At 37.7% G+C, this 24108-nt stretch overlaps 1 protein-coding gene across 2 annotated transcripts in view; it reads right to left on the reverse strand.

Moving 5' to 3' along the window:
• Positions 1–24108, reverse strand: part of RELN (reelin) — a 646525-nt gene that overhangs the window by 130343 nt on the left and 492074 nt on the right. For both annotated transcript variants that reach the window (XM_006834371.1, XM_006834372.1), the window contains exons 21-27: positions 23457–23649; positions 22221–22333; positions 15775–15912; positions 14736–14922; positions 6924–7129; positions 4810–4981; positions 3790–3990 (exon numbers count right to left, since the gene is read on the reverse strand). In XM_006834371.1, coding sequence (XP_006834434.1) covers positions 3790–3990; positions 4810–4981; positions 6924–7129; positions 14736–14922; positions 15775–15912; positions 22221–22333; positions 23457–23649 — 1210 coding nt within the window. The remainder of the gene's footprint in view (positions 1–3789; positions 3991–4809; positions 4982–6923; positions 7130–14735; positions 14923–15774; positions 15913–22220; positions 22334–23456; positions 23650–24108) is intronic.

Below are 24108 nucleotides of genomic sequence, written 5' to 3' on the forward strand. Positions count from 1 at the left end.
GGTCTCTGTGAGTTAGAACCGACTCCACGGCACACTGTCACTCCCACCATCACTCTGTCCTATGGGGTCTCTGTGAGTTAGAACTGACTTGATAGCAGCTGCTTTTGTTTGGTCCTAACCACCTTCTAGCACTATTGTTGTTAAGTGCCATCAAGTTGGTTTTGATTCAGTGACCTGTCTGTATAGGGTTTCCAAGGAGCATCTGGGGGGTTTGAACTGCTAAACTTCTAGTTAGCAGCAATCCCTTGCTTATTCTACAACAATACACCAGGACTATATAAAAAAATCCCACTGCTATCAAGAGGGCTTTCCCTGACTACTTTTCAGAAACGGAACACCAGCCTTTTCTGCCTGGTTTGTAAACTCTGCTGAAACATGTACACCTGTTTCATGATCTACCTCCATAAAGCAATCCATCCTTTTTTTTTTTTTTACAATTCCAACTTAAATGATTAGAGCCAGAAATGGGGGAGTCACTGAATAGGTTACCAAAATTTGTTTACTATACCTCGTTAACATCTCTCAGATCCATCTGTGAGGGGGGTTCAAAAAATTCATGGAGAAATCCCATTATCTTTTCATTCCATTATTCCATAAACTTTATCCTTGTCCATGGTGGTGGTGATTTGCTGTTGGTTCTGACTCATAGTGACCCTGTATAGGGTATCCAAGGCTGTAAATCTTTATGGGAGCAGAAAGCCTCATCTTTCTCCTGTGGGATGGCTAGTAGATTCGAGTCAGTGACCTTGAGGTTAGCAGCCTGACTAGTAACCACTATGCTACCAGAACATATCCGCCTTTGCCTGGAGACCCCCATTGATGCTGTAATCTGGCTTTCTGACCTTTCAGTTTAACTACTGATCCTTACTTTAGTCACAATAAATCCCCAAACCTGACCATTTCTGACTGTTTTTCTATCTCATTATCTCTCTTTAAATAATACTTTATTATATTTTTTGTAGAAGCATGCATAGCAAAAGAGGTTCTTATTCAACAATGTCTACACAAATTATTCAGTGACATTGGTAATATTTCTCACACTGTATCACCATGTCGATCATTTCTGTTCTTGTTCCCACGAGCCTAGGCTCACAGCTCTCCAACCTTCTCACTGATGCTTCACATGCTCCCAGCCTTGCTAATCGGAACCACTGTCAAAGTCACCCAGGTTCTCTGTTTCTGCCCTCACTCCTGTCAGCATATCCCCACACAGTCACAAGAGCCTAAGCCACAGCATGGCCCTCTTTTGATGTCATTTTACTCAACTAAAGAGTCAAAGTCGGACGTACTTTTTCTGTGTCTTCCTCTTGCTCACTCTCTTTGCTCTGGTCATGGTAGCAGCCTTGTGATTTCTTGAACCTAACCAAGCATACCCCTACTTCAAGGCATTCGCACATTTCCTCCCTTGTGCCTCCAATGCACTTCTACACACAGCAACATGATTCTTTCATTAAGTTTCAGCTTAAATGATACTTTAATAGTGAACCCTTCACTACACTAACCCTTAGTCCACTCTCTGTTCCTATTTATTTTCAGAGGCTACAACACTGCCTCACACATAGTAGGAGCTTCAGAAATATTTGTAAAATGAATGAATGAATTTTAGTTTCTCCCATAATGTTGCCAGAATCATTCTTCTAAAACCAGGCCTGGGTCTGACATGAAATTAGCCTCCCTTCTGCAGCAAAACTGCTCAAAATTTATTCAAAACTTTTCAAATTTACCATTCTCAGTTGTACTTTCATATATTTACGCGAAAAAAGTATTTGCACATTCTGTTCCCCCTAACTGGGACCACTCCCTTCCCATTCTTCAAATGGCTAAATCTTTGCATTTCAGAGAGTCCTAGTTCTAATCCATTTGTTTATTCACTTATTTACAGAGCTCTGGTAGTGAAGTGGTTATGAGTTGCGCTGTTAACCTCAAGGACAGCAGTTGAAAACTACCGGTGGTTCTGCAGGAGAAAGATGAGGCTTTCTGCTTCTGTAAAGATTTACAGTCTTGGAAACTCTACATACAGGGTCATTATGAGTCGGAACCGGTTCCATGGCACATAACCACCACCATTCACTTATTTACCCATCCATTTAGTCAACCAACAAATCTGTTTTTAGTTCCTCGAGCAGGAACTATGCAGGGTAGTTCCATAGCATCTAGAGACTACATTTATAATTCTATTCATGTGCAGTCCTGTGATTGTATTATAATGGTTAACTTTTCTTACTCACTCACTAGTTTTTCAGCTCTTTGGGAGTCCAGGCCATGTTTCTCATCCATACATTGTTAGTAAGGAACTCTGGTAGTGTAGTGGTTATGAGTCAGGCTGTTAACCTCAAGGTCAGCAGTTCGAATCTATCAGCCATTCCGTGGGAGAAAGATGAGGCTTTCTGCTCCCACAAAGATTTATAGCCTTGGAAACACTATACAGGGTCACTAAGAGTCGGAACCGACTCCACGGCACAGAACCACCAGCACCACATAGAATGTGGACATGCAAAGCAGTCAAAAAATATATCACCACTATGCATTTTTGTACAATGAACAATAAAAATTATTTTTACAGGTTTCAGATAGATATTAATTATCAATCCCTGAATGACCTGTAGTATTAGTTACAATCAGCAGTTCTGCTGGCATGATGGGAGAATTTAGATTTTTCTTAAGCATTATGCATTCTTCATGTTTTTTCAAGTACTTGCAACATTAATGTTTTTCAAACTTAAAAATACCACCTTTTAGACTTTAACACCTACACGATCAAGATTTTGTGATTAATTAAGTAGAAAAAGTGTTGGATGAATAATGGCACAATATTCTGCAAAGAATTCAGGAGTAATATTATTGGTTACCTTTTTAAATGGTATCACAGTAGAGGAATATAGACTCATATACCACTACAGGTGAGTTTTTCCTTCATTGTAGTTTACTATCAAAATCTAAACAGGGAAGGATAATATTTTTTTAAATGTACTATGGTAAATATATGTAACACTGTTTGCCTTTTCAATATTTGGGAGAGATAATGTTTTATTAATCATATTATTTATGATTAACTTCCGTGTTTACAGACCTGTGAAAATTCTATTTGAAGAGAGCTGTCTATAAACGTGATCTCTTTAGTAATTCCATTTGTAAATTATTTAGTGTCTGCATCCAGCCATTATGTAAGGACCATGTAGTTGTGCTAGTTCATTAAAACTGCATTACTTTCGACCCAAGAGTTCACCAATGGGATTTTATAATTGGCACAATGAAATTTTGATTAGGAGTCTAAAAGAAGAGCTTGCCAGAATAAATACTTGCTGTATATGTTGACATGTTATCATGGTGCTGACAAATATCTAACTTTTAAGAGAACAATGATAACTGAAGTGAAAACTTACTGAATTGAAAGTAAAAAAAAAAAATAGAAAATCCTGTAGCAAAAGCACAAAATAATTCTTATGTCCTAAAACCATGTAAGCTAAAAATAACTCCATTACTACTCAGAAGCCTGGAATTCATTTTCACAACCAGATTGAAGTCCTGTAAGTCAACTTTCTTTTTAATTCTGATAGAATTCTACGAGCACTTCAATATGACACAGACACAACCTCTGAGGCTCATGACCAGTCCTTAAGACCCGGGCAAAAAAACCTTTGCCATTTTAAGACTGTTGAGCTTTTGTTGAAGTGAGTCTTTCCTTTAATAAAATATGAAAAATGTGTGCACTTTGTGACTTTCAAGTTTTCAGTCTGGAAGATGTTCTGCTTCTGAACCTGCTCTGGGAAGAAGTTTGTGTATAAATACCTTGAATTGAAGCACATATCCAGGTTTCAGAGTCAAATCTCGAGTTACTGCAAATCGGTCCCCATCTGATTTTCCAAATACCATGGCTGACGGCGTGATAGAACAGAAGGTTTCATTTTTAGCCATTCCTTCATTAGCTAGCATCAACCACACACTCATTTGGTTCATAGGGTAATCAAAAGCTGGCTTCTCATAAAAGTTCTAACAGAAACAATACAAAGAACACAGAAAGAATTTGATAGCTCTGAACACAAGAAAGGAATTTTCAGTTTTTGACATGCCAGTTCATGCAACGTTTGCATTTCTAGAGAAACACATAGGAGTCTCCAAAATTATTATTATTTAACCAATGATTTAATGTTGTTGTTAAGTACCGTGGAGTTGGTTCTGACTCATAGTGACCCTGAACAGGGTTTCCAAAGCTGCAGATCTTCACGGGAACAGAAAGCCTCAACTTTCTCCCACGGAACAGCTGGTAGTTTCAAACTTCCGACCTTGATATTAGCAGCCTGATTCATAACCACTATGCTACCAGAGCTCCTCTAATACAGACAATATTTTGTCTCTGGTATCTAGTCATTTTATAAAGACTAATGATTTTTCTTGATGACCTGGCCAAATTTCATGATCATTTTTATGTCTGAATAATTTGTGAACTAGTAGCATTTATATGAAGCAAATAAAGAAATGAGTACAAATAAAAAGAAACCCACAAACAGTTGTCCTAAAGTTGATTCTGACTCATATGTGTCAGAGCAGAACTCAACAGGGTTTTTTAGAACAGCTGTTTTTTTTCAGAAGCAGATTGCCAGGTCTTTCTTCCAAGGCACTTCTACATGGACTTGAACCTTCAATTTTCGGTTAGCAGTCCAGCACATTAACTGTTTGCACCACCCAGTAACTCCAGTGCAAACACAGAGAACTTTTATTACACATTCGATGTTAAACACGCAATCTTTATGAAATCCCACCCACTTTGACAATCTCTGTCTTCTTGGAGCTCAGATAGATGAGAACTACCTGGGGTAAAGTTGGGTTGACAACCGGAATGATCTGCTTCTGCTTTTCAGAGAGAATGATGATGTCATCCACCGCCCACTGGTCATAGTCCTCCCCTGAGAACACTGGCTGCCACCATCGGAACCTCGTGCAAGGGGTCTTGGCAGCTGCTGGAAGCTCCAGATAGACGAATCTGCATGAAAGCAAATCATTTACTGCTGGGGAAGGACAAGCTGTGTTTTTCTTAGCAGCCTGTTAAATAACAAGGAGAACAACATGAAAACATTTTGTTTTATTTGATCTCTTCATACTGTTGAAACATTTCTAAGTTTGGATTAGATCAGGCAAGAAGTTTAAAGCTGTAAGCAAGTGTAGTTCTGCTCATCTTAATTTCATTTGGAACTATATCTCTTGGAGAAGAAGCAAACTATTTAAGGTGAGTTTGATCCATTGAGCTGTGTCTTTTCACTACCGTGACAACGAGCATAACATTTTCAAGAAATATTTCTTTAAAAAGCTTTGTATTATGTTAAAACATTAAAAAAAAACTTTCAAAGCAATTCTTGCTTAGCTTATTGTGGAAAAACATAAATCTTTTGTTGTTGTTAAGTGCTGTCCAGTTGGTTCTGACTCATAGCAACCCTGTATGGGCTTTCAGAGGAATGGCTGGGGGTTTGAACCGCTGACTTTGCAGTTAGCCATCCAATGCTTATGCTACAACACCATTTCAGGACTCCAGATCCATATGGCTGTTGTTATTTGGTGTTGTCGAGTCGGTTTCGACTCATAGTGACCATGTACAGTGTTTCTGAGGAGTGCTTGATGGATTTAAACTGCTGACCTTGCAGGTCAAATCGACCTTTCAGTACAGGACTTACCCTATAGTGCTACACTAGGATTCCAAATATGCATTAAGCAGAAAAAAAAAATCATCTATAATCCACTGCAAGTTGTTGGCAACTGCTAACATTTCAAGAATATCATGTTGCAGTAACAAAATTAGTTTAGGGTGCCTCAGAAAATAATGTGGTGAGGGTGTGATTGGCCCAAAACATATACTGCATATGCTATTCAGTTAAAAACAGTCATCTTTTATATTTGTTGTTGTTGTTGAGTGCTCTGGAGTCAGATCTAATTCATAGTGACCCTATATAGGGTTTCTGAGGCTGCAAATCTTTTATAGGAGCAGAAAGCCTCATTTTCCTCCCACAGAGTGGTTGGTGGGCTTGAACTACCAACCTTATGGTTCTCAATCGAGGGTTCATCCTACACAGTCATTTACAAATACAACTTGGCGCCTACACTTGAAAACTTAATATATTACATGTGTAGTCTCCTGTCATAAGAATTTTTAAGATGATTTTAATGTTGATGTAATTTTTTATTACAGGAACATACATGTATCCCTCACCTTTTGAAAGTTGGTTTTATACCACTTTGATTTTACAGAAGACATGCATTATTATCTGCTTTCCCTGGCTGAAAGAAATCCAAAGAGGATTTCCACTTTTATGAGAAAAAGGTGAAAATTAAAACTAGTGGTCAGCATTAGTTTTTCAGCAAGCCTTTAAAGAGGTAGAGCAGACTTTGAGCAGCCACAGTGAGATTGCCAGGTCCTTTCTTAGGCACCACATCAGCACCTGCTGCCACCAGAGCTTTCAACACTCTCTGTTAGTGTTAGTTTAGGTTGTATATGTTATTTGGTATGATTTGATAGGCTATCTTTTGGAACTGTGAGCGCTATAAAATTGTTCCCATATAAATGAAGGATAATTGCTTTTTCGCTTTATGACATTTTTGCTTATGAAAAGTTTCACAGGAATGCTCTACTGTCGGATAGTAGGGGAAACCTGTAGTATTATTTAATCTTCCACTATGGTGGTGTGGTGCTGCAGATCAGCACTGGACTTCCAATCACAAGGTTGGCAGCTCAAACCCACCAGCTACTCTTCAATAACCCTATACAGGATCACTAATGAGTCGGAATCGACTTGATGGCACTCAACAACAACACAAAATGTTAAGTAATTCTGTGATGAAAATGTATGTATAAAGCTTTACCTACACCTTAGCTTCTTCCTTATATCTTTACCATTCCTGGGAACCACTGGAGGGTCCAGGGGGAGGGTGGTTACCTGGGTTTGCTGAAGTCTGAGAAGTACATCTCTGCCAGGAGGTACCACTGGATGCCGCCATTGTTGCTATACTGAAGGAGGACGCCTTCCTCTCTGCTGTCGGGCTTGTTGCATGTAGCGCTCTCTCCGCCTATCTGGATGTAGAACTGGACAAAGTCCACCCAAGAAGTATCCAGATCCCAGCTTACCAACTGTCTTTTCCCAGCCTTTCCAAAAGACAGAAAAACCACAGATTCAACTGGGAGCCTTTTGCATTTTGTTGCTTCAGTTTTAATTTTATACACACGTCCTATCACTAAGTGGAGAAGGTTATACCCCTGTTTAGTTAAGAGAAGAAAGTTATACCTTTTAGTTGTCTCTGCTGTGGTTATGGTAACTATTCCTAGGCCCATTTGATTAGTCTCTACAGGACTAATTTCCAGATTCAGTAATGAAACCCTTGGGAATTGCTAATTTTACCAAAGAGCATTTGAAAGTCTTTAAAGATGAAGAAAAATGAATTTTAATTATAGCAGTCCTAATCCTTCCTTGCTTTATAAATTTCTTCCAGACAGGATAACAGAAAACAAAGACCATGTGATCTGAAAACAGAGAGGGGTATGAATCTCAGCCCACTGTTTATACTGTTCATTAGCTATGTGAACTTTCCTTGCTTTTATTTTCCTCAAGGGCACAATATGGCTTGTAACATCTTACTCATACGGTGTTTGAACAATCAGATGAAACAATGCATTGCTTGCAACTTGCCTAGCACATACATGGATGCCTTCCTGAGAATCATTCTCTCCAGAGATAATGCCCCTGACACACCTCTACTGTGGTGACCAAAGTAAACAGGCAAGGTGGAAAGTCCCTGGCAAAATGAGAGTAGTACAGGAGTCTCAGTCTCTCTGACTCAATGACTCTTTTGTTCCTTCTCAAACTAGAGAGATTAGGAAGAACTATTTTAATATACCCCCCACCTCCATCCCCCTGTCACCAACCACTAAATGGCCTTTTTGTGTCTTTGTTGTTGTTAAGTGCTTTTGAGTTGATGCCGACTCAGTGACTCTTCACAGGTACAGTTAGTGGGTTTGAAACACTGACCTTGTGGCTCACAATCTGGTGCTTATCCTACAAGGCCACACCAAGAGCCCTTTTATGTCTTTAAGTGTTAAAAATGCCCTCAAATTTAGCCATATGCTTCCTCTCCTTAGTGTGTCCCTTGCATTTCACAGTCCTGTTGTGAGGTGTTAGGTACAAATTGACATGGCTTGTCATTGTTCCTATTGTGTTTAAATGACGTCATGCTAACAGGACAGAATAAAAGACTTGTTCATGAGATTCTTCTACCCAAACAGATTCTGTCAAAGCTAATCCATGGGCTTCTCAGAGAGCTCCCAAGGAGTTCAGCAAATAGTGGGAGAGAAAATCTGAGCTAGTATACATAGCATGGAGTTCTGGTGTGGCGCTGTGGGCTAATGCATTGGACTGCAAAGTTGTTTTGAACCATAAGGTTGGTAGTTCAAGCTCATGAGTTGCTCCTTGGAAACCCTATATAGAGTCGCTATGGATTGGAACCAACTCCAAGGCACTTGACAACAACAACAACAACAGTATATAGTATAGAGAAAAACACCTCTCTCGTTTATAATTCAAACCCTCTTCTAATCTATTAAGTTAATTAAAAAAGAGTTCCCGTTATTAGAAGTCTTGTGAGAAATACTTGGGATTAATTTAAAAAGTATACTGTTATGGATCAATTTAAAGCCAATTAAGAGATTCCAAACATTGAACATGCCAGTTAAACGAGAAATAAACCTAACTCTGAGACAGAACTCTTTTTTTTTTTTTTAAAAGAAACTCCTGATGTAACAACAGTACTTAGTAACTTAATTCCAATTTAGCAAAGTTCTATGAGAAACTTGGCATGTGGAAATGAGACAGAAGGAGAAAGATCTAAGGTGAAGAGAATTATAAAAATCTAATTATCACAATTAGGTGGTTGGAATGATTGGTCTATTGTGAAATTCAGAGCAATGTTGTTTTTCCAGGAGAGATTACGGTTTTTTAAAGTGTTTTGTCGGATTTTTATAAGTGATGGAAAATATCACACAAATGCTTAGTTTGGCACTAAGAGTGTTTTCTTTTCCTTAGAGAACAGCACAAATTATTTTCTTTTGTTCAGTGACGTGAAATATGAAACATTGCTTAAAGACAGAAAAACACACACACACACAAAAACCAGTGAAATGGCTCATGCAAATTTTTTGTCAGAATTTAGAATTTAGATATGCTTTGAAGTTCTTGATCAATATACTTATTATGAATGTGAAGACTCATAAACACATAACAATGTGTGTGCCCATGTGTGTTGGAGTTAATAGTTGCATATCCTATCACTCCTGGAGTGTGAAAAATATTCTCCATGTTTTCTCAAAGTTCTATTTTTAAATAGTTCACTGCTTTAAGGGTTTAGTTAAAATAAAACAAGTTTTAACAGGTAACACTTACACTTGTAAAACACTTCGTGAACCATACCTTTTACTTCTCATTAAAGTCATCTTTAATTAGTCAAAATGCCACTGGAAAACAAATAATAGACTGATCTGTTCTTTAAAAAGTTTTGTTATTAAAAAAAATTATTTAGCTAGTCAAGTGAATTAATTCCTGGCAGATATACCACCAATGTGTTGGGAAAACAAGCAAGAAAGGGTTCACAGATCCATGATACGAACAGGTGTGTCTATATGCCATGGCAACTGAGAGCTACATATTAAGTCCTGATTTCTTGCTGTGTTCCATTTGGCTACTTGATCATTTATTCGTTTTTCAATCTATAGTCTCAAGAGTATTTTTTGATGGGCCTCATGCTTAGCACACCATATGCCTTCCTGACCTGAACTCCTCCAGGGTCTGGTCAGTCAGTTGGGGTCTGCCTTCTGCTGGGCTCTGTGAGGACATAATACATTGTTCTCCTCACTTACTGACATGGTTATATTCCAAAGACCAGGTTGTTAGGTGAAAGTGTCATTATGCACAAATGGAGAATGACAATATTAGATCACAAAATGATGGATGACTTCATCATTGCATAGTTGCCAGATTACATCATTACATAACGGAAAATTATAACATTACTTAACTGCCTAATCACTGAAACGATGACTTGTCAAATTGTCACCTAACCTTAACCATCACAGCCAATGTTACTCTTTCTTCACACTTTTACAGGAGAAGTTGAAAAGGTATGACCCTGTGTTTGCCCTCAAGTCACCTGGAAACCAACTGGTAGCATACAATATTAAAGGGTCACCTAATAATCCAATTAAACAATGATAAAACATATGTGAAGAACTTAAGTGAGATGAAACTCAGAGACAGGAGAGATTTGTGTAGTTTGCCATAAGTCCCAAGAAGTTTCATTGGAACAACAGGATTTGAGCAGGATGGTGGAAAGGTGTAGATGGTTGAAGAGATGATTGAAGACACATGGTAGGCATTTTAGCCCAAAGGAGGCCGGCAACTGCATATCACCTTCTTGATTGGAGCACTTCATGTTTGGATAAAGGAAGTAAATTACGTAATTTGGGAAGCAGCACTGAAGACTACCCAGAATAGTTGAGTAAGGAAATGACAGGCTATAAGCTTGCTTTTAATGTACAGGTGATCTGCATGGAAGAAAAGATGGGACTCACATGAACAAGTTGTTTCATCTATTCATTCATTCACAATAACTGTTGTCTGCTACATGCCGAATTGCAAGTTGTCAAAAATGAAATGGAACGCATAAAGATCAATATCCTAGGCATTAGTGTGCTGAAATGTCCTAGTATGGGCCATTTTGAATCTGACAATCATATGATTTACTATGCAGGAAATGACAAATTGAAGAGGAATGGCATCTCATTAATCATCAAAAAGAACATTTCAAGATCTACTCTGAAGTACAATGTTGCCTGTGATAGGATAATATTCATACAGCTGCAAAGAAAATCAGCTAATATCGCTATGATTCAAACTTAGGCACCAACCACTAACATAAGTGATGATGAAATTGAAGAATTCTACTAACCTCTTCAGTCTGAAACTTATCAAGCATGCAATCAAGATGTATTGATAATTATTGGTGATTGGAATGCAAAGGTTGGAAACAAAGAAGGATCAGTAGTTGGAAAATATGGCCTTGGTGATAGACTGCAGAAGAAATGATGTGTTTGAATTATGGTGTTAGAGAAGATATTAAAAAGAACCATGGACTGCTGGTGGAGGTGGTGTGCCGTGGAGTCAGTTACGACTTATAATGACCCTGTGTAGGGTTTTTGAAGCTGTAAATCTATACGGAGCAGAAAGTCTCATCTTTCTCCCACAGACTGACTGCTGACTTGGAGGCTAGCAATCGACTAGTAGCCACTATGCAACCCGATGGACGTCCTCCTAATGGACTGTTAGAAGAACAAATAAATCTGTATTGGAAGAATTATATCCAAAATGCTTGGTTGAGCTCAGGATGGTGAAACTTTGTCTCCCATACTTCACATATAGTATCAGGAGGGATAAATCCCTGGAGAAGGATATCATGCTTGCTAAAGTGAAGGATCATTGAAAAAGAAGAAGATCCCGATGAGATAGCTTGGCAGCACAGCAGAAGCAATATGCTCAAGTTTAACAACTGTTGTGAAAATGGCACAGGACTGGGCAGTGGTACCTAACAACAACAACAGTAACAACAGCATACCAACTCTTATTTTAAGTACTGGGGATAGAGCAATAAGCAGGACAGGCAAAATTCCCTATCTTCACAAAACTAAGCCCTCATGAATCCCTGGACTAGAGGCATGGCTGAGGAAATCCATGAGAGGAAATGACCAGTGTCTAATAATAGATGCAACAGCACTTCACACCAAGGATGTTGCTTTGTTTCCCCAGAAAAATTAGGCTTGGTGGATGTTACTATTGTTAAGTGCCATTGAGTTGATTCTGACCTGTAGCGACTGGTCAATCTGAAACCTTCCACAAATTTTGCAATGATGTTGTTTAGAAAGTCTTTCTTTTTCTTTCTTTCTTAAATACAAACTTCTGTGGCCATGGCTCTAATTCCACAGTGACTACTAGCTGAAAAGAGATTTACCATCAGGGAGAAAGTTCTGTGACCATTTGAGTTCCTGGTGCTAGATATCTCTGAGGTCAGTGTTTTGGTTACAAGAACCAAACAAGATCCTCCCTCTTAAGATTCAAAAGAGAGCTCAGTAATATATGAAAAAAAAAAAAAGGTTTAAAAAAAAAATTGAACCAGCACTAAGTACCGACTGAGAGGGAAGGACTCATCACAGCAAGTAGCAATCCTATCCCCTCAGTATACAGGGTTGATAAGGACAAGCAACTTATCACAGGTAGACACTGGCTACCTAAAATGGGGTGAGGTGGGGCTATAAAGGCATGATGCGGCTGGCTTTACAAGTTTTGAAGAGGGAGTTTAGTTTCAGAGTGAGCAGCAGAAGGTAGAATCCCCATTGAATAATTTTCCTTTTGTCTAGATGGGTATGGTGAAAGAAGATGGGGATAGGATGTTTTAAATTCAATTTTCAGTACCTGTTATCATGACTAATTGTGATTGACACAACTGTAAAAGTAGAAGTTGTGTAACAAAAAGGGGAGAGGAGTTAATCTTGCATTCCAGGAACAGAGGACCCCAGGATCATCAAGGGGGAAGAGCAAGAGTGGAACATGAGATCCTAATCAGAGAAGCAGTGATGGAGGCAGAGATGGAGGCAGAGGTGATGGCATGTAGAGATAGAGCAGCTGAGGACTCTAGACTCATGGAAAGAGAAGGGCTGAGTGTTGGTGGGCAGGACACTGGGTCACAAAATGTGGCCTTTGGTTGTTTAAATGATTATATATTCCTGGGTGTTTTTGTGTACATAAAAAAAAAAAAAGAAGAGGGAATAGAGGCAAATACAGCTGATGGTGCATGGAGGAGACTGTAATCATTGCAATGAAACAAAATACATTTGGTTGAGTGCAGAACCGATTTTCTACAACGTGAACTATCACTTAATTCATAATTGAAGCTTAAAAAAATGCATGTAAAGTTCTTAAAAAAAAAAAGACCCTCAGCTATTTCTAACAAAAACTTACAGGGAAAGTTGAATTTGACTTTGGAAGTGAAGAGAATGATTTTTTACTAGGAAATGGTAATTTTATATGGCATGGCACATATTGTTGTTGTTAAGTACCGTAGAGTTGGTTCTGACTCATAGTGACCCTGCACAGGGTTTCCGAGGCTGTAAATATTTACGGGAGCAGAAAGCCTCATCTTTCTCCCGAGGAACCACTGGTAGTTTCAAACTGCCGACCTTGAGGTTGGCAGCCTGACTCATAACCACTACAATACCAGAGCTCCTTAGGGCACATATATGGAAATATTAAAAAGTACCCCTGTGAAAATTATTCTCTTAGACTATAATTATAATGTTTTTAAGTGCTGTCAAGTAGGTTCCAACTTATAACGACCCTGTATAGGGTTTCCGAGGAGCAGCTGGCGAGCTTGGACCACCAACCTAGTGGTTCAAACCAACTTTGCAGTCTAGCGCATTAACCCACAGTGCCACACCAGGGCTCAGTTATTGAGCTCTTTCCATGTGCCAAATATGATTATTTAGATTTTATCTCCATTACCTCATTTAATCCTTCCAACACCTCACTTTATAGTTAAGGAAACAGATACAGCGAGGTATCATCACTTTGCAAGGCGAACTAATTAATGTGATTTGGAGCACCTATGCATACTTCAGTAGTCTGACTCAAGAGATCAGATTATCTTGAATTAAACAGAAAAGACAGTGATATGTAAACTATACCCTTTATATGTTTATGTTAAAATTGCCTGTGTGTGTATGTATATGTATGTATGCATACATGCACACATAGGTGCTCAGATGTTTATTGGTATAAGCAAATGACACACATTTTTGGAGTACTCTGGTAGCATAGTGGTTATGAATTGGGCTGTGAACTGCGAGGTCAGCAGTTTGAAACTACCAGGTGTTCCGTGGGAGAAAGAGGAGGCTTTCTGCTCCCGTAAAGATTTAGAGCCTCAGAAACCCTGTACAGTGTCGCTATGAGTTGGAACCGACTCCATGGCACATAACAAAAACAACAACATACTCTTTAAAAAAAAAAAAGGATGCTAATAGGAGGCATAATCTTGCCATTTGTTCACAATTAAACAGTGTATCCAAATCTTACTAATAAAAATCATGACCAAGATACCGTAAATGCCAATGGCTAAGAAATAGCACTAAATTGAATCTACCCTTGATTTTTTTTTTCTTTAATTATTCTCTATCTTGTTTACTTGCTGATTCTTTGTTCTGCACCTGCATCACAACAAAATCTGTATCTATTTTTACATTTGCATTAATTAACTTGTCTTGGATTTCTGCCCAGATTTGACACCATATCATTCCTATAGTATATAACCCGCCTCTATGTATCTGTTACATGCTGTAGAGTAGGATATTCCCATTTGCCTCTGAATTAATTGGCAGCTACCGTCCCAATGTAACACTCACATTCTAAAATGTCGTGCCAATAATTAGGTCAGACCCACTGACCAGGTAAGAGAATTGGATCTGCTCAACTCTGCCATCTCTTGGAAGAGTGTATCCAGAGACTAGCCCTCAGGACAGAAACCTGGCTGGCACTAGCTGGAAAGACAGAAGACCACTTCCTAGTTTTCACCCTTACTGAGTATGACTACTCCATAACTAAGCCACCTGTGAAAACATTCATAGTCTCTGATCAGTCGTTTCCCAATCGCCTTAATCATACCTTGCTGAAGTACAGAGAGGATCCGGAAGAGATGACCCCACATCCTTGTTCGGGTTTTACAATTTCTCCCCCAATAACTTCTTGCCAGTCAGACTCCCAACCATTCTGGTTCTCAAAATCTGACATAATTGTGGAAGGGAGAACTGCTTCGGGGTGGCATTCGGTGCCTTGGTATCCCTGGTCACATCTAGGAGAGAGCAGGGCCACATGAATGATCTGTTATGGCAAAGACCATCTGATAACACTGCCTTGTCTCATCTCAGGCAGGTCTGACATTTCCCACTAGATTTTGTCTACAGTTTTAATCTGTGTACGTGATATCAATGCCTTCAGTTCCTCATTACAAATAAACAGAATCCTTTCTTAAATGAAAGAATGCGAAGGGTATCATGAAGGCATCCATAGTAAATAAAAAAGATATGGAATATGTTTGTATGTGAGAGCAAGGAGGGAGGGGATAATAAGAATTTCCTGTTACCTTAACATGTCACAGATAAATGTTTGTCTACTCAACCAATATGCAACTCTGCCCATATTTTACAGCACCTCATTCTGATGAAATGACTTCTCCTTTAGAGCCTTTAAACATTCAAGCGTGTTCCTATCTCATCCTCATTAGTGATAATCACCATCTCCCCGTGCAGACAACCTTGAACTTCTGGGGAAGTGGTGTAGGAGAACGTGTAGCAGCTATTTTGACTACTGCTTTAAGACTGTGTGGGGAAGGGAAGGGGGAGCAAGGCTGCTTAACTATCAAAGACGACTTGGGGGTTAATTAATAAACTCTGACATTTAAACCCAGCAGGTCTTCTCTTAAGGTTAGATACTGAGATTTGGAATAGGTGGCTTTGTATTAATTGAAATGTAACAGTACCTTTCACACCTAAAATAAGAAAAGGAAAGGAGGATAATTTTCTTTTGGCTGTTTCAATATTTAGCATTCCTTTAATAGACTTCTGCCCACAACTGCTATGGGAGCTCTATAAGCCTAAGTCCTGGGAGGTAGGGACCAGATCCCACACTTCCCAGAAGCATGTACCTGCATATCCCGTGGTCACACCAGCCATGCCCGCTGCACATGTTTGGACACTGCTGCCCAATGTAAATGCTGTCCAATGCCCACTCATCTTGGGCTGTGTAATAGCTCTGACTCCAACGGAAGCGGGTGGCACTAGACCTAAAAACAGGTTAAAATAGTAAAAAACAAAACAAAACAAAAGTTTTTTTTTTTGTTTTTGTTTTTTTTTCATCTGGTATGTGATGTTATGGAAGTCCTGGTATGCTGTTGCAGGATAAGCACTGGACTGCTAACCTCAAGGTCAGTGGTTCAAATCCACCAGCTGCTCCTCAGAAATGCTATGTAGGGTAACTATGTGTCAGAACTAACTCAATGGCACCTAACAACAACATGATGTTATGGGCAGTCCCTAGGGTACCAATGAGATCCATTCCTAACTTTGTCTTTAAGAATTTGTAGGCGAGTCAGAGCAGGTGTACATGGTTCTTATTTAGCCTTGTTTGTGTGTAAGGGCGCACGCAAACCTTTTCAATGATTTAAAAGGTGCACATGCAACAACTGAAAATGATTGTGACGAAGAATTGATTGTGAGTAGGGGGTGGTTCAGCGTGCTGGTGTGGCGCTGTAGGACAATGCAGTAGACCCCAAGGTCAGTTTGAACCATAAAGTCAGTGGTCCAAACTCACCAGCTGCTTCTCCGAAACCTTATATGGGGTTAAACTTGATGGCACTAACAACAACAAGGGATGGTTCAGTCGTTTCAAAGTGAGGGCAAATTTCTATACCATTAAAGAGCAAGTAAAGATTGTCCATAATTCTGATGCTTGTAACCCAGGGGCTGCTGGTATAGACAAAGAATGCCAAAGTTCAAAATCATTTGCATAACAAAATTTCTGAAACTTTCACTGAACTGACAATTATCTTTCTTTAGTATAATTTGCATTGGGTTACTGTGAACTTCAACAATTTTATCATGAAAGCAAGTTAAAAAGAAATCTATATTACCTATATTGTATATATTTCAATCTTAATGTAGATAAATTCTAAAGGAAAACAAAGTATCAGATTTTTGTTGCACACATATTTGATGCCAGAAAAGGAAATAAATGTTATTTTAAAGATAAAGATATCTACTCAAATGACCCTTTCTTGCACAGATGAAAATGCAAATGTTTAACATAGAGCTATACAAGTTGTTGCAATAAATACACCCATAGTTATAGGAAGAAAGACTTTCAATTAGTTCAAAATACACAACAAAAAATTTTGTTTGGACGTATTATTTTAGGGTTAAAGGGACATACCACCATCCTATTTACAAGTAAGAACATCTAGAAGCCAAATTATGATTATTTCTGAAACATTAAGTTACTTGCGCTTTATGGACATGGTGATGTTAAGTGAAGACAAAAAGTTACGCAGTTCATTACACTTAGAGACTCAACTCATCTAAACTATGACATCTTATGAATATATATATATATTTTTTTTTTTTTTTTTCTTATGAATATATTTTGAGAGCAATGTCAGAGCAGCTTCCATTCACTGGCCACCATAAACAAATCATTAAAAAAAAAAATTACACCTTATTTTTCACTTTTACAAAGTTTCTGGGATTTGTAATTAGTTCTTTTTGGCCAAGGTGCAAAAAGAAAATGATTTGTTTAGAATTAATGTGTCTGCTTAGTTCCATTGATTAAACTGTCCCTAAGCTCACTATCGGAGTCCTGGTATGGTGCTGAGGGTTAATGCCCCAGACTTCAAAGCCGTCTGAACTGCAAGATTGGTGGTTCAAGTTCACAAGCTGCTCCTCGGAAACCCTATCAAGGTTACCATGGGTCAGAAGCAACTCACTGACACTTAGCAACAACAACAAGCCCACTATCACATACATATTTGCAGTCTACTGCATCAGTTATCCACATATTAAGTACTCCATAAGTGCATGACACACTGTTTAAATCCAGATAAGCACTTATTGTTTATTTTACCAACGATCTGTGGCTAATAGGTTGCATTTTCATTCCTAGTAGGATAATTCCAGGATTCACTGAGGTGTAGCCAGTAGACACAGGTTTGCTACATAGCAGTGTTCCTCATGGTATGCATAATGGGACAGACCCGTCTCCTCTATGGAATGGCTTATATTTGTAATCAAACCATCACCACAATTTTCATAGTCCCAAGAAGAAATGGAAGGAGCCCTGGTTTACAGTGGCTGAACACTTGGCTGCTAATCAAAATGTCAGCAGTTTGAACCCACCAACCAACAGCTCCATAGGAGATTTGGAATATTAGATCACTGAGCTCTACAGAAGAGAAGTAAATAAGAAGCTTATCATGAGTGTCATGAAAAAGAGACTTAATCATGTTCTTTTCAGACTGAGCACAATCTGAGGCAAGTCTAGAGACACAGGTAACTAGATCATGAACTCTTTTGGGAACAGTTATCTATTGTCTTAATCCTTGCTCAACAAAAACTTGCTAAAAGAATGAGTTGATGAAAAGGCTACAAAAGAAGCACCCGTGTCTGCTATCTGTAGGTAACGGAAGAAAGAAGGTGCTAGGAGAAATCTCCTCTAACCTTCGGGACCTTGCCTCTGCAACTTACCCACTGTGTGACCAACAGTGAGAAATGTCAGCCCAGGAAATACAAGTTCCTCGCCTCTCAAATAAAAGGATCAGGCAAACTGACCTTTAAGGTCCTGTCCAGCGCTTACATTAATGGGTCCTCTGGCAGTGTGTTGTCTAAGGTGACTGGTTGTTGTTCTTGTTGTTGTTTTTGTAGTTATAAATTCAAATAAAAACCTGTATATAATTTTGAAGTTTTGATACTTTCAACTTTAAAATGGAACTTGGAGTTTTTCAGAAAGCTGTTCTAGTATTTCCCAATTTATTTATGTTTCTAAATAGTCACATGCAGACACATTCTAAATTCTTTTTGCTTTTAAATTGTGGGTCTAAATTCTTTTTCTAAGTACATGAATCCTTAAGTGTATGTAACATATAAACTCTTGATAAATAGCTATCCTTAAAAATTGTAAATGGGTGACTCAATTTGAAACAATAATCTACAGTCTAATGTGCTGGATGGAAGGAAAATGAGGCTGGATATTGGTAACATGTTTATTGAGCAACAAGATAAGTCAGATTGAACAATCTCCAGCTGGGCACACGTGAGAATACAAGGTGGGATCTCCCTGATCCACAGCTGCATTACTGCTAAATGTCGCCCTCAACACAAAGATTTCATTTGCCAATTCTTCCTCTGTCTTATTCTGTCTCTCTTAAAACAATATACTCTTTGGAGGAAAACCACATTGATTTAGTCTGAGAGTTGGGGAGTACTATTCTGTGGTGTAGGTCATGATATGAAAATGACTTTCATTTAAAACTCTATGGAATCCCAGAGGTAACAAAACTTAACAGTCTTTTCTTTATTTGGTTCTTCCCTCAATATAAACTTCAGGAGTCATCTCTTGATAGTTAGGTAACCTGAAGAATCAAGGTAAATGAAGGCTGATGAAATTGTATTTTCCACCTTCAGAGTTACTGTAATTATATTTACCCAATTATTCTGAAACTCATTCAGTCATTAGGTGTTGATTTGTTTATGAAGTCAGCAACTGACAGCTGTTTGGGTCTCATTAGACCCTGTTCTTATGTAAATGTCTCTCATAAAAACAAAATTAATTTTCATTGGGTAACAAATGCTCAGTTCATATACAATATAATTTCTTTGAGCAGGTGCAGGCTTTCAATATTCCTACTCTAAGTTGTCCTAAGCCAATGCAGTTCCCAAAGTTAACAGATTTTTGACAATGCAGGGATCACATTGACTTGTATGCATTCAATTTATAGCTGCTTGTGTGGGAATATAAACAGAACAGTAGAAATGATTTTCCAACAATGAATACTGCTTCAAACTAAACTACTCTCTTTTCCCAAATCCTTGCAAAAACAATGACATTTGCAAAAGTTTGAAACAAACATAAGTGATAAAGTTACCAAGAATGCCAAGAAGAATACATGTACTTTATCTAGAGAGCAGAGATCTTAAGCATTATAAATAACAGTACCAATAACCAGATGAACATATTTTTTTTAAATTGCAATAATGTTTAGTTTATGTATTAGTCATAGGAATGTCAAAATAAATATCCTACTAGACTGCTTGTTTTTAAAAAATATTTTCATTTTCTTTTCCAGGCTTTAAAGGAAATTTGGAGAAGCATGGGAAAAAATAACTGGGTAGATTTTTTTCTGTTTATGAAAGAGATAATTTTTATTAAAACATCTCTATAGTTCACTGTAGCACAAATAAATATAAATTCAAGTTAATTTCTCAACAATGAATAGGCATACCTGCTACTTGGAAGGTACTATGTTGGAGATAAAGAACATTAAGGGTCAACTTGTTTCCTCTTAGATGTCTAACACTAATAAGAACTGATATTTGTGATTATACTGAAACTCTCAAATTTGTTGTGGTATGTTTTAAACTAAGAACTAACACTAACAAAAATAAATTTGAGTCTAAAATAACCTGAAAAGACTTTTTTTTTAAACAAGTACAGTCCTTGGATATAATTTAAACTACAATAAAGAGAAATAGGAGTTAGTAATATTTCTGGGAATAAAACTATCAATATTTATCTTGCTATAACAATTTCCAAATTGTACATTACATGTTAATGAATACAAACTCATAATATTTAAATAACCAGGAGAATATATTTGGTGGTGAAATAATGGTGAACAAACTCAGTAAGTCTATACCCAGTGTGGTATAGAATGTTTGGAGTGTTGTTTTACATAATCTTGATCACATATGCTAGGAATGTAATTAAAATTAAAGTCCTGATCTTATTCCCAGCAGTGGACATAAAAATAGGATGTTAGAGAAAGTAGCAACTTGTTATACAAAGCATTAGTAGAGTAGGAAATGACTCACAGTTGGTTATGAAAAGTCTGTGGAAATCAAATTTCAAGCATTTTATTCCAAATGACATAATGATGCATCCTTAGAAATAACAAGAAGGAATTCTTACATAATGCAGTAACTCAATATTCTACCAAAGGATTTGTAAAAAGCATTCTAGGTTGTTATGTAGCCAGTGGTTTTGGTAGCCAGTGGTTTTGGTAGAGTCTGTCATAGAAAACCACCTCAGAACAATTTATTGAATAATTTTATCTTTTACCAATAAGTTCTTGGAAGGCAGGTATACAGAAAAATTAAATTCTTGTCTCTTAGAGATTTTCATCTGCACAGATCAGAGATCAAATTCTTGAACTATGGAGGATATTTAAGATGATCTACTTAAACCTCTTCAGTATACTCAGAAGGAAATAGGCTTGAAGAGGCTGTGAACTGTCAAAACCATGTAGCTAATTAACTACTGGTAGGACTACACTGAGAATGCGAGTCTTCAAATTTGTAATCCCAAACTCTTTCTGGGTGAGTTCAATTTGTCCCAGGGCTTTAAATACAATCCATAGCTCCTAACTCAGGTCTCAAAGTCCATCTGCGTTCGAGACATTTCTGTATGGGTAGATAATTAACTCAAACTTCACATCACAAAATACGGAATTCCTAATTCCCTGCCTCCAAACACTCCTCCACGAGCCTTCCTCATCTCAGTCAGTGGCACTACCATCCAACCAGTTTTCAGACACAGAATTTAGAAATCATTTTTTAATCTTCCCTTTCTCCCAAAGAACACATTTAAACAATCAGTAAGCCCTATGTGGTTGAGAATATACTTCACAAATGATTGCCATCTCCTCTGCACAACAATACCCCAAGCCACCAACATCTATTGTCTAGACTATGGCATCAGCCTCCCAACTTGTTTCCCTGTCTTCACTCTTTCCCCTAACTCTTTCCTCACATAGTGGCCAGCCGAATCAATCAAACACAATAACAAGGTCCTATTTGGAGGGGGGAGGAGGAAGGGGTAAGGTGCTTTTATCTATCAAATGTCTAAATTTATCTTTAGTTAACTGAGGCCTCTGCTTCCTGAGGAATATTTAAAAAAAAAATCATTTCTGAAGAAATCAAAGCAAAGAAAAACAGAATAGATATTATACTTTTGACATAAAAACTAAGGTTCTACAGCAAGACAACAGCATTGCAAACAAAACTGTCTTGAGATGGGATTGAAAAAATTTCGGTGTCATGCCCTTTTGTATGTCAAAATCTAGACAAACAGAATCATTGAATTCTCCCATAAAAACAAAAAGGTAGGCAAGGGTAAGTCAGAAGAAGCTCGGCGAGAACTGAAGTTAAATTTCCATATTAACTCAATTTTTCACAAATCTTGGTTATAAAAGAAAGATACAGGTCTTTTGATAAAAAAAAAATAATAAACCTTTTGCCATTGTGTTTAACTCATCTTTTATTCAAGTCATGGTACTAGAGACAGTAAAAGTTAAAGCAACAGGCATATCGAAACATTCTCTCTCACCAAGTTTTCTGGGGAAGCAGTACTGTGACTCTTCTCCACTCCATGAATTCACTGGCATGGTAAATACTTGCTGAGGTAAATTCCTGACAACTGGGCATACTTGGAAGGCATTTCTAAAAGAGAGTCAGGCAAAATCAGGCTCGTCCAGGGTCACCACATTTAGCCACCCACCATAAATGAAAAAGACTTTAGAGAAATCTCTATCAACTTTAGTCACTTACAATATGGAACAATCCACGATTTTCCTTCTATGAAGCTAAAATATTTGGAAAACAATAGTACATTAGATGCCACCATGAAATTAAAGTCTCCTAATGGTGATGTGGAGTCCTGGTGTGGCGCTGTGGGTTAATGCGCCAGACTGCAAAGCTGTTTGAACAGCAACGTTGGTGGTTCAAACCCACCAGTTGCTCCACAGGAGAAAGATGAGGCTGTCTGTTCCCTTAAAGACTGACAGTCTTGGAAACTATATATGTGTATTGATAGCGGATTGCTAGGGGTTGGAATGGACTCAATGGCAGTGGGTTTGGTGTGGTTAAGTCTTACATGTGAAAACAAAAATGGATTAGGATTAATATTTTGATCTGTTTTACTAATACTGGCATTTGTTAAAATGATTCCACCATTATGGTATTTATGACTTTGCTACGTATTCATCAAATCCTCTATGTGTGTGCGTAAGTGTGTCTGAGGGGACTTCAAAGAGTTCATGGAAAAATTCCAGTAGCTTTTAATTCATCTTTTCAGGAACTTTTTGAAGTCCCATATGTATGCATCACACACACACATTTTATTCTAAGAAATGAGTCTATGTATTTATTTTTAGTTTTTCTTAAGACAAGAGAAACCACTCTTTTAGTATGGTCAACTGCTATGTGGCAAGAAGAAAGAAAGACATGTTTATAGAGGAAGAGAGTTAAGAGAAAAGAATATTTAATTAAAAAACAAAAACAAAACAAACTACCCTAGAGTATCCTGTCTTGAAATTATTCCCATTTCTTTATTTTTCAATTTCTTTCAGCATTGTACAGGAAAGGATATGGTATTCTTTTTTCTTTTTTTTTTAGGATGTGGTATTCTTGTAACCTGTTCTTGACTTCGCTCATACGTCAATTCTAAGTTACAAACAGTACCTTCTTTTTTTTGCTGTCTAAAATTTTAAAACAGCAATTTCTTTACTTCCTGTGTAAAGAGGATGATAGTGCTCATTAAGAGTTTTAGAGAAATTTCACTTACTTCTTGAACAAGGTGCCAAGTTAGGCCGTGGTTGGTTGAGTATTCCAGTTTCACCTGGTTGTCCATGTGTGGAGTGTATTTCTGACCACATCCCATCACCAAACTGAACTGAATCATATAGGATGCTCCTATCTGCATTGACTGCGTTTCCACATAGCGCATGCTTGAGGCATGTTTAGAATCTCCAGTAAAACTAAAAGAGACACAGAAGTGGATATCAGAAAATTCAAATAAGCAATATAATTTTTAAAAAGTAAGGTTTTCACTTTATACAGACAATAAAATAGTTTCATTCAATTTATTTCAACCTTTATGTACTCTAGAATGGATTTAAGTCAACCCAATGAAAGCAATTTAAAACAATTTGCCTACTGAAGAAACAGTTGCTTTTCAATATTTAGAGCTGTCAGGTGTGTCTGAAAATGGATACTCATATTGTCTATGCATATAAATATCTTGCCTTTGTAATTTCACTTCAGAGGATTTACTGCAATAAAAAAATCCCAAATTCCGAGATAATTTTGTAAAATATAAATATTACAGGACTTATATATAATAGTGATAAGCAGTTCGAAACTACCAGCTGAAGCGGAGAAAAGATGAGGCTTTCTGCTCCAATAAAGATTCACAGCCTCGAAAATCCTGTACTATG

This window comes from Chrysochloris asiatica, unplaced genomic scaffold (genome assembly GCF_000296735.1).
Source record: "Chrysochloris asiatica unplaced genomic scaffold, ChrAsi1.0 scaffold00010, whole genome shotgun sequence".
Taxonomy (NCBI): Eukaryota; Metazoa; Chordata; class Mammalia; order Afrosoricida; family Chrysochloridae; genus Chrysochloris; species Chrysochloris asiatica.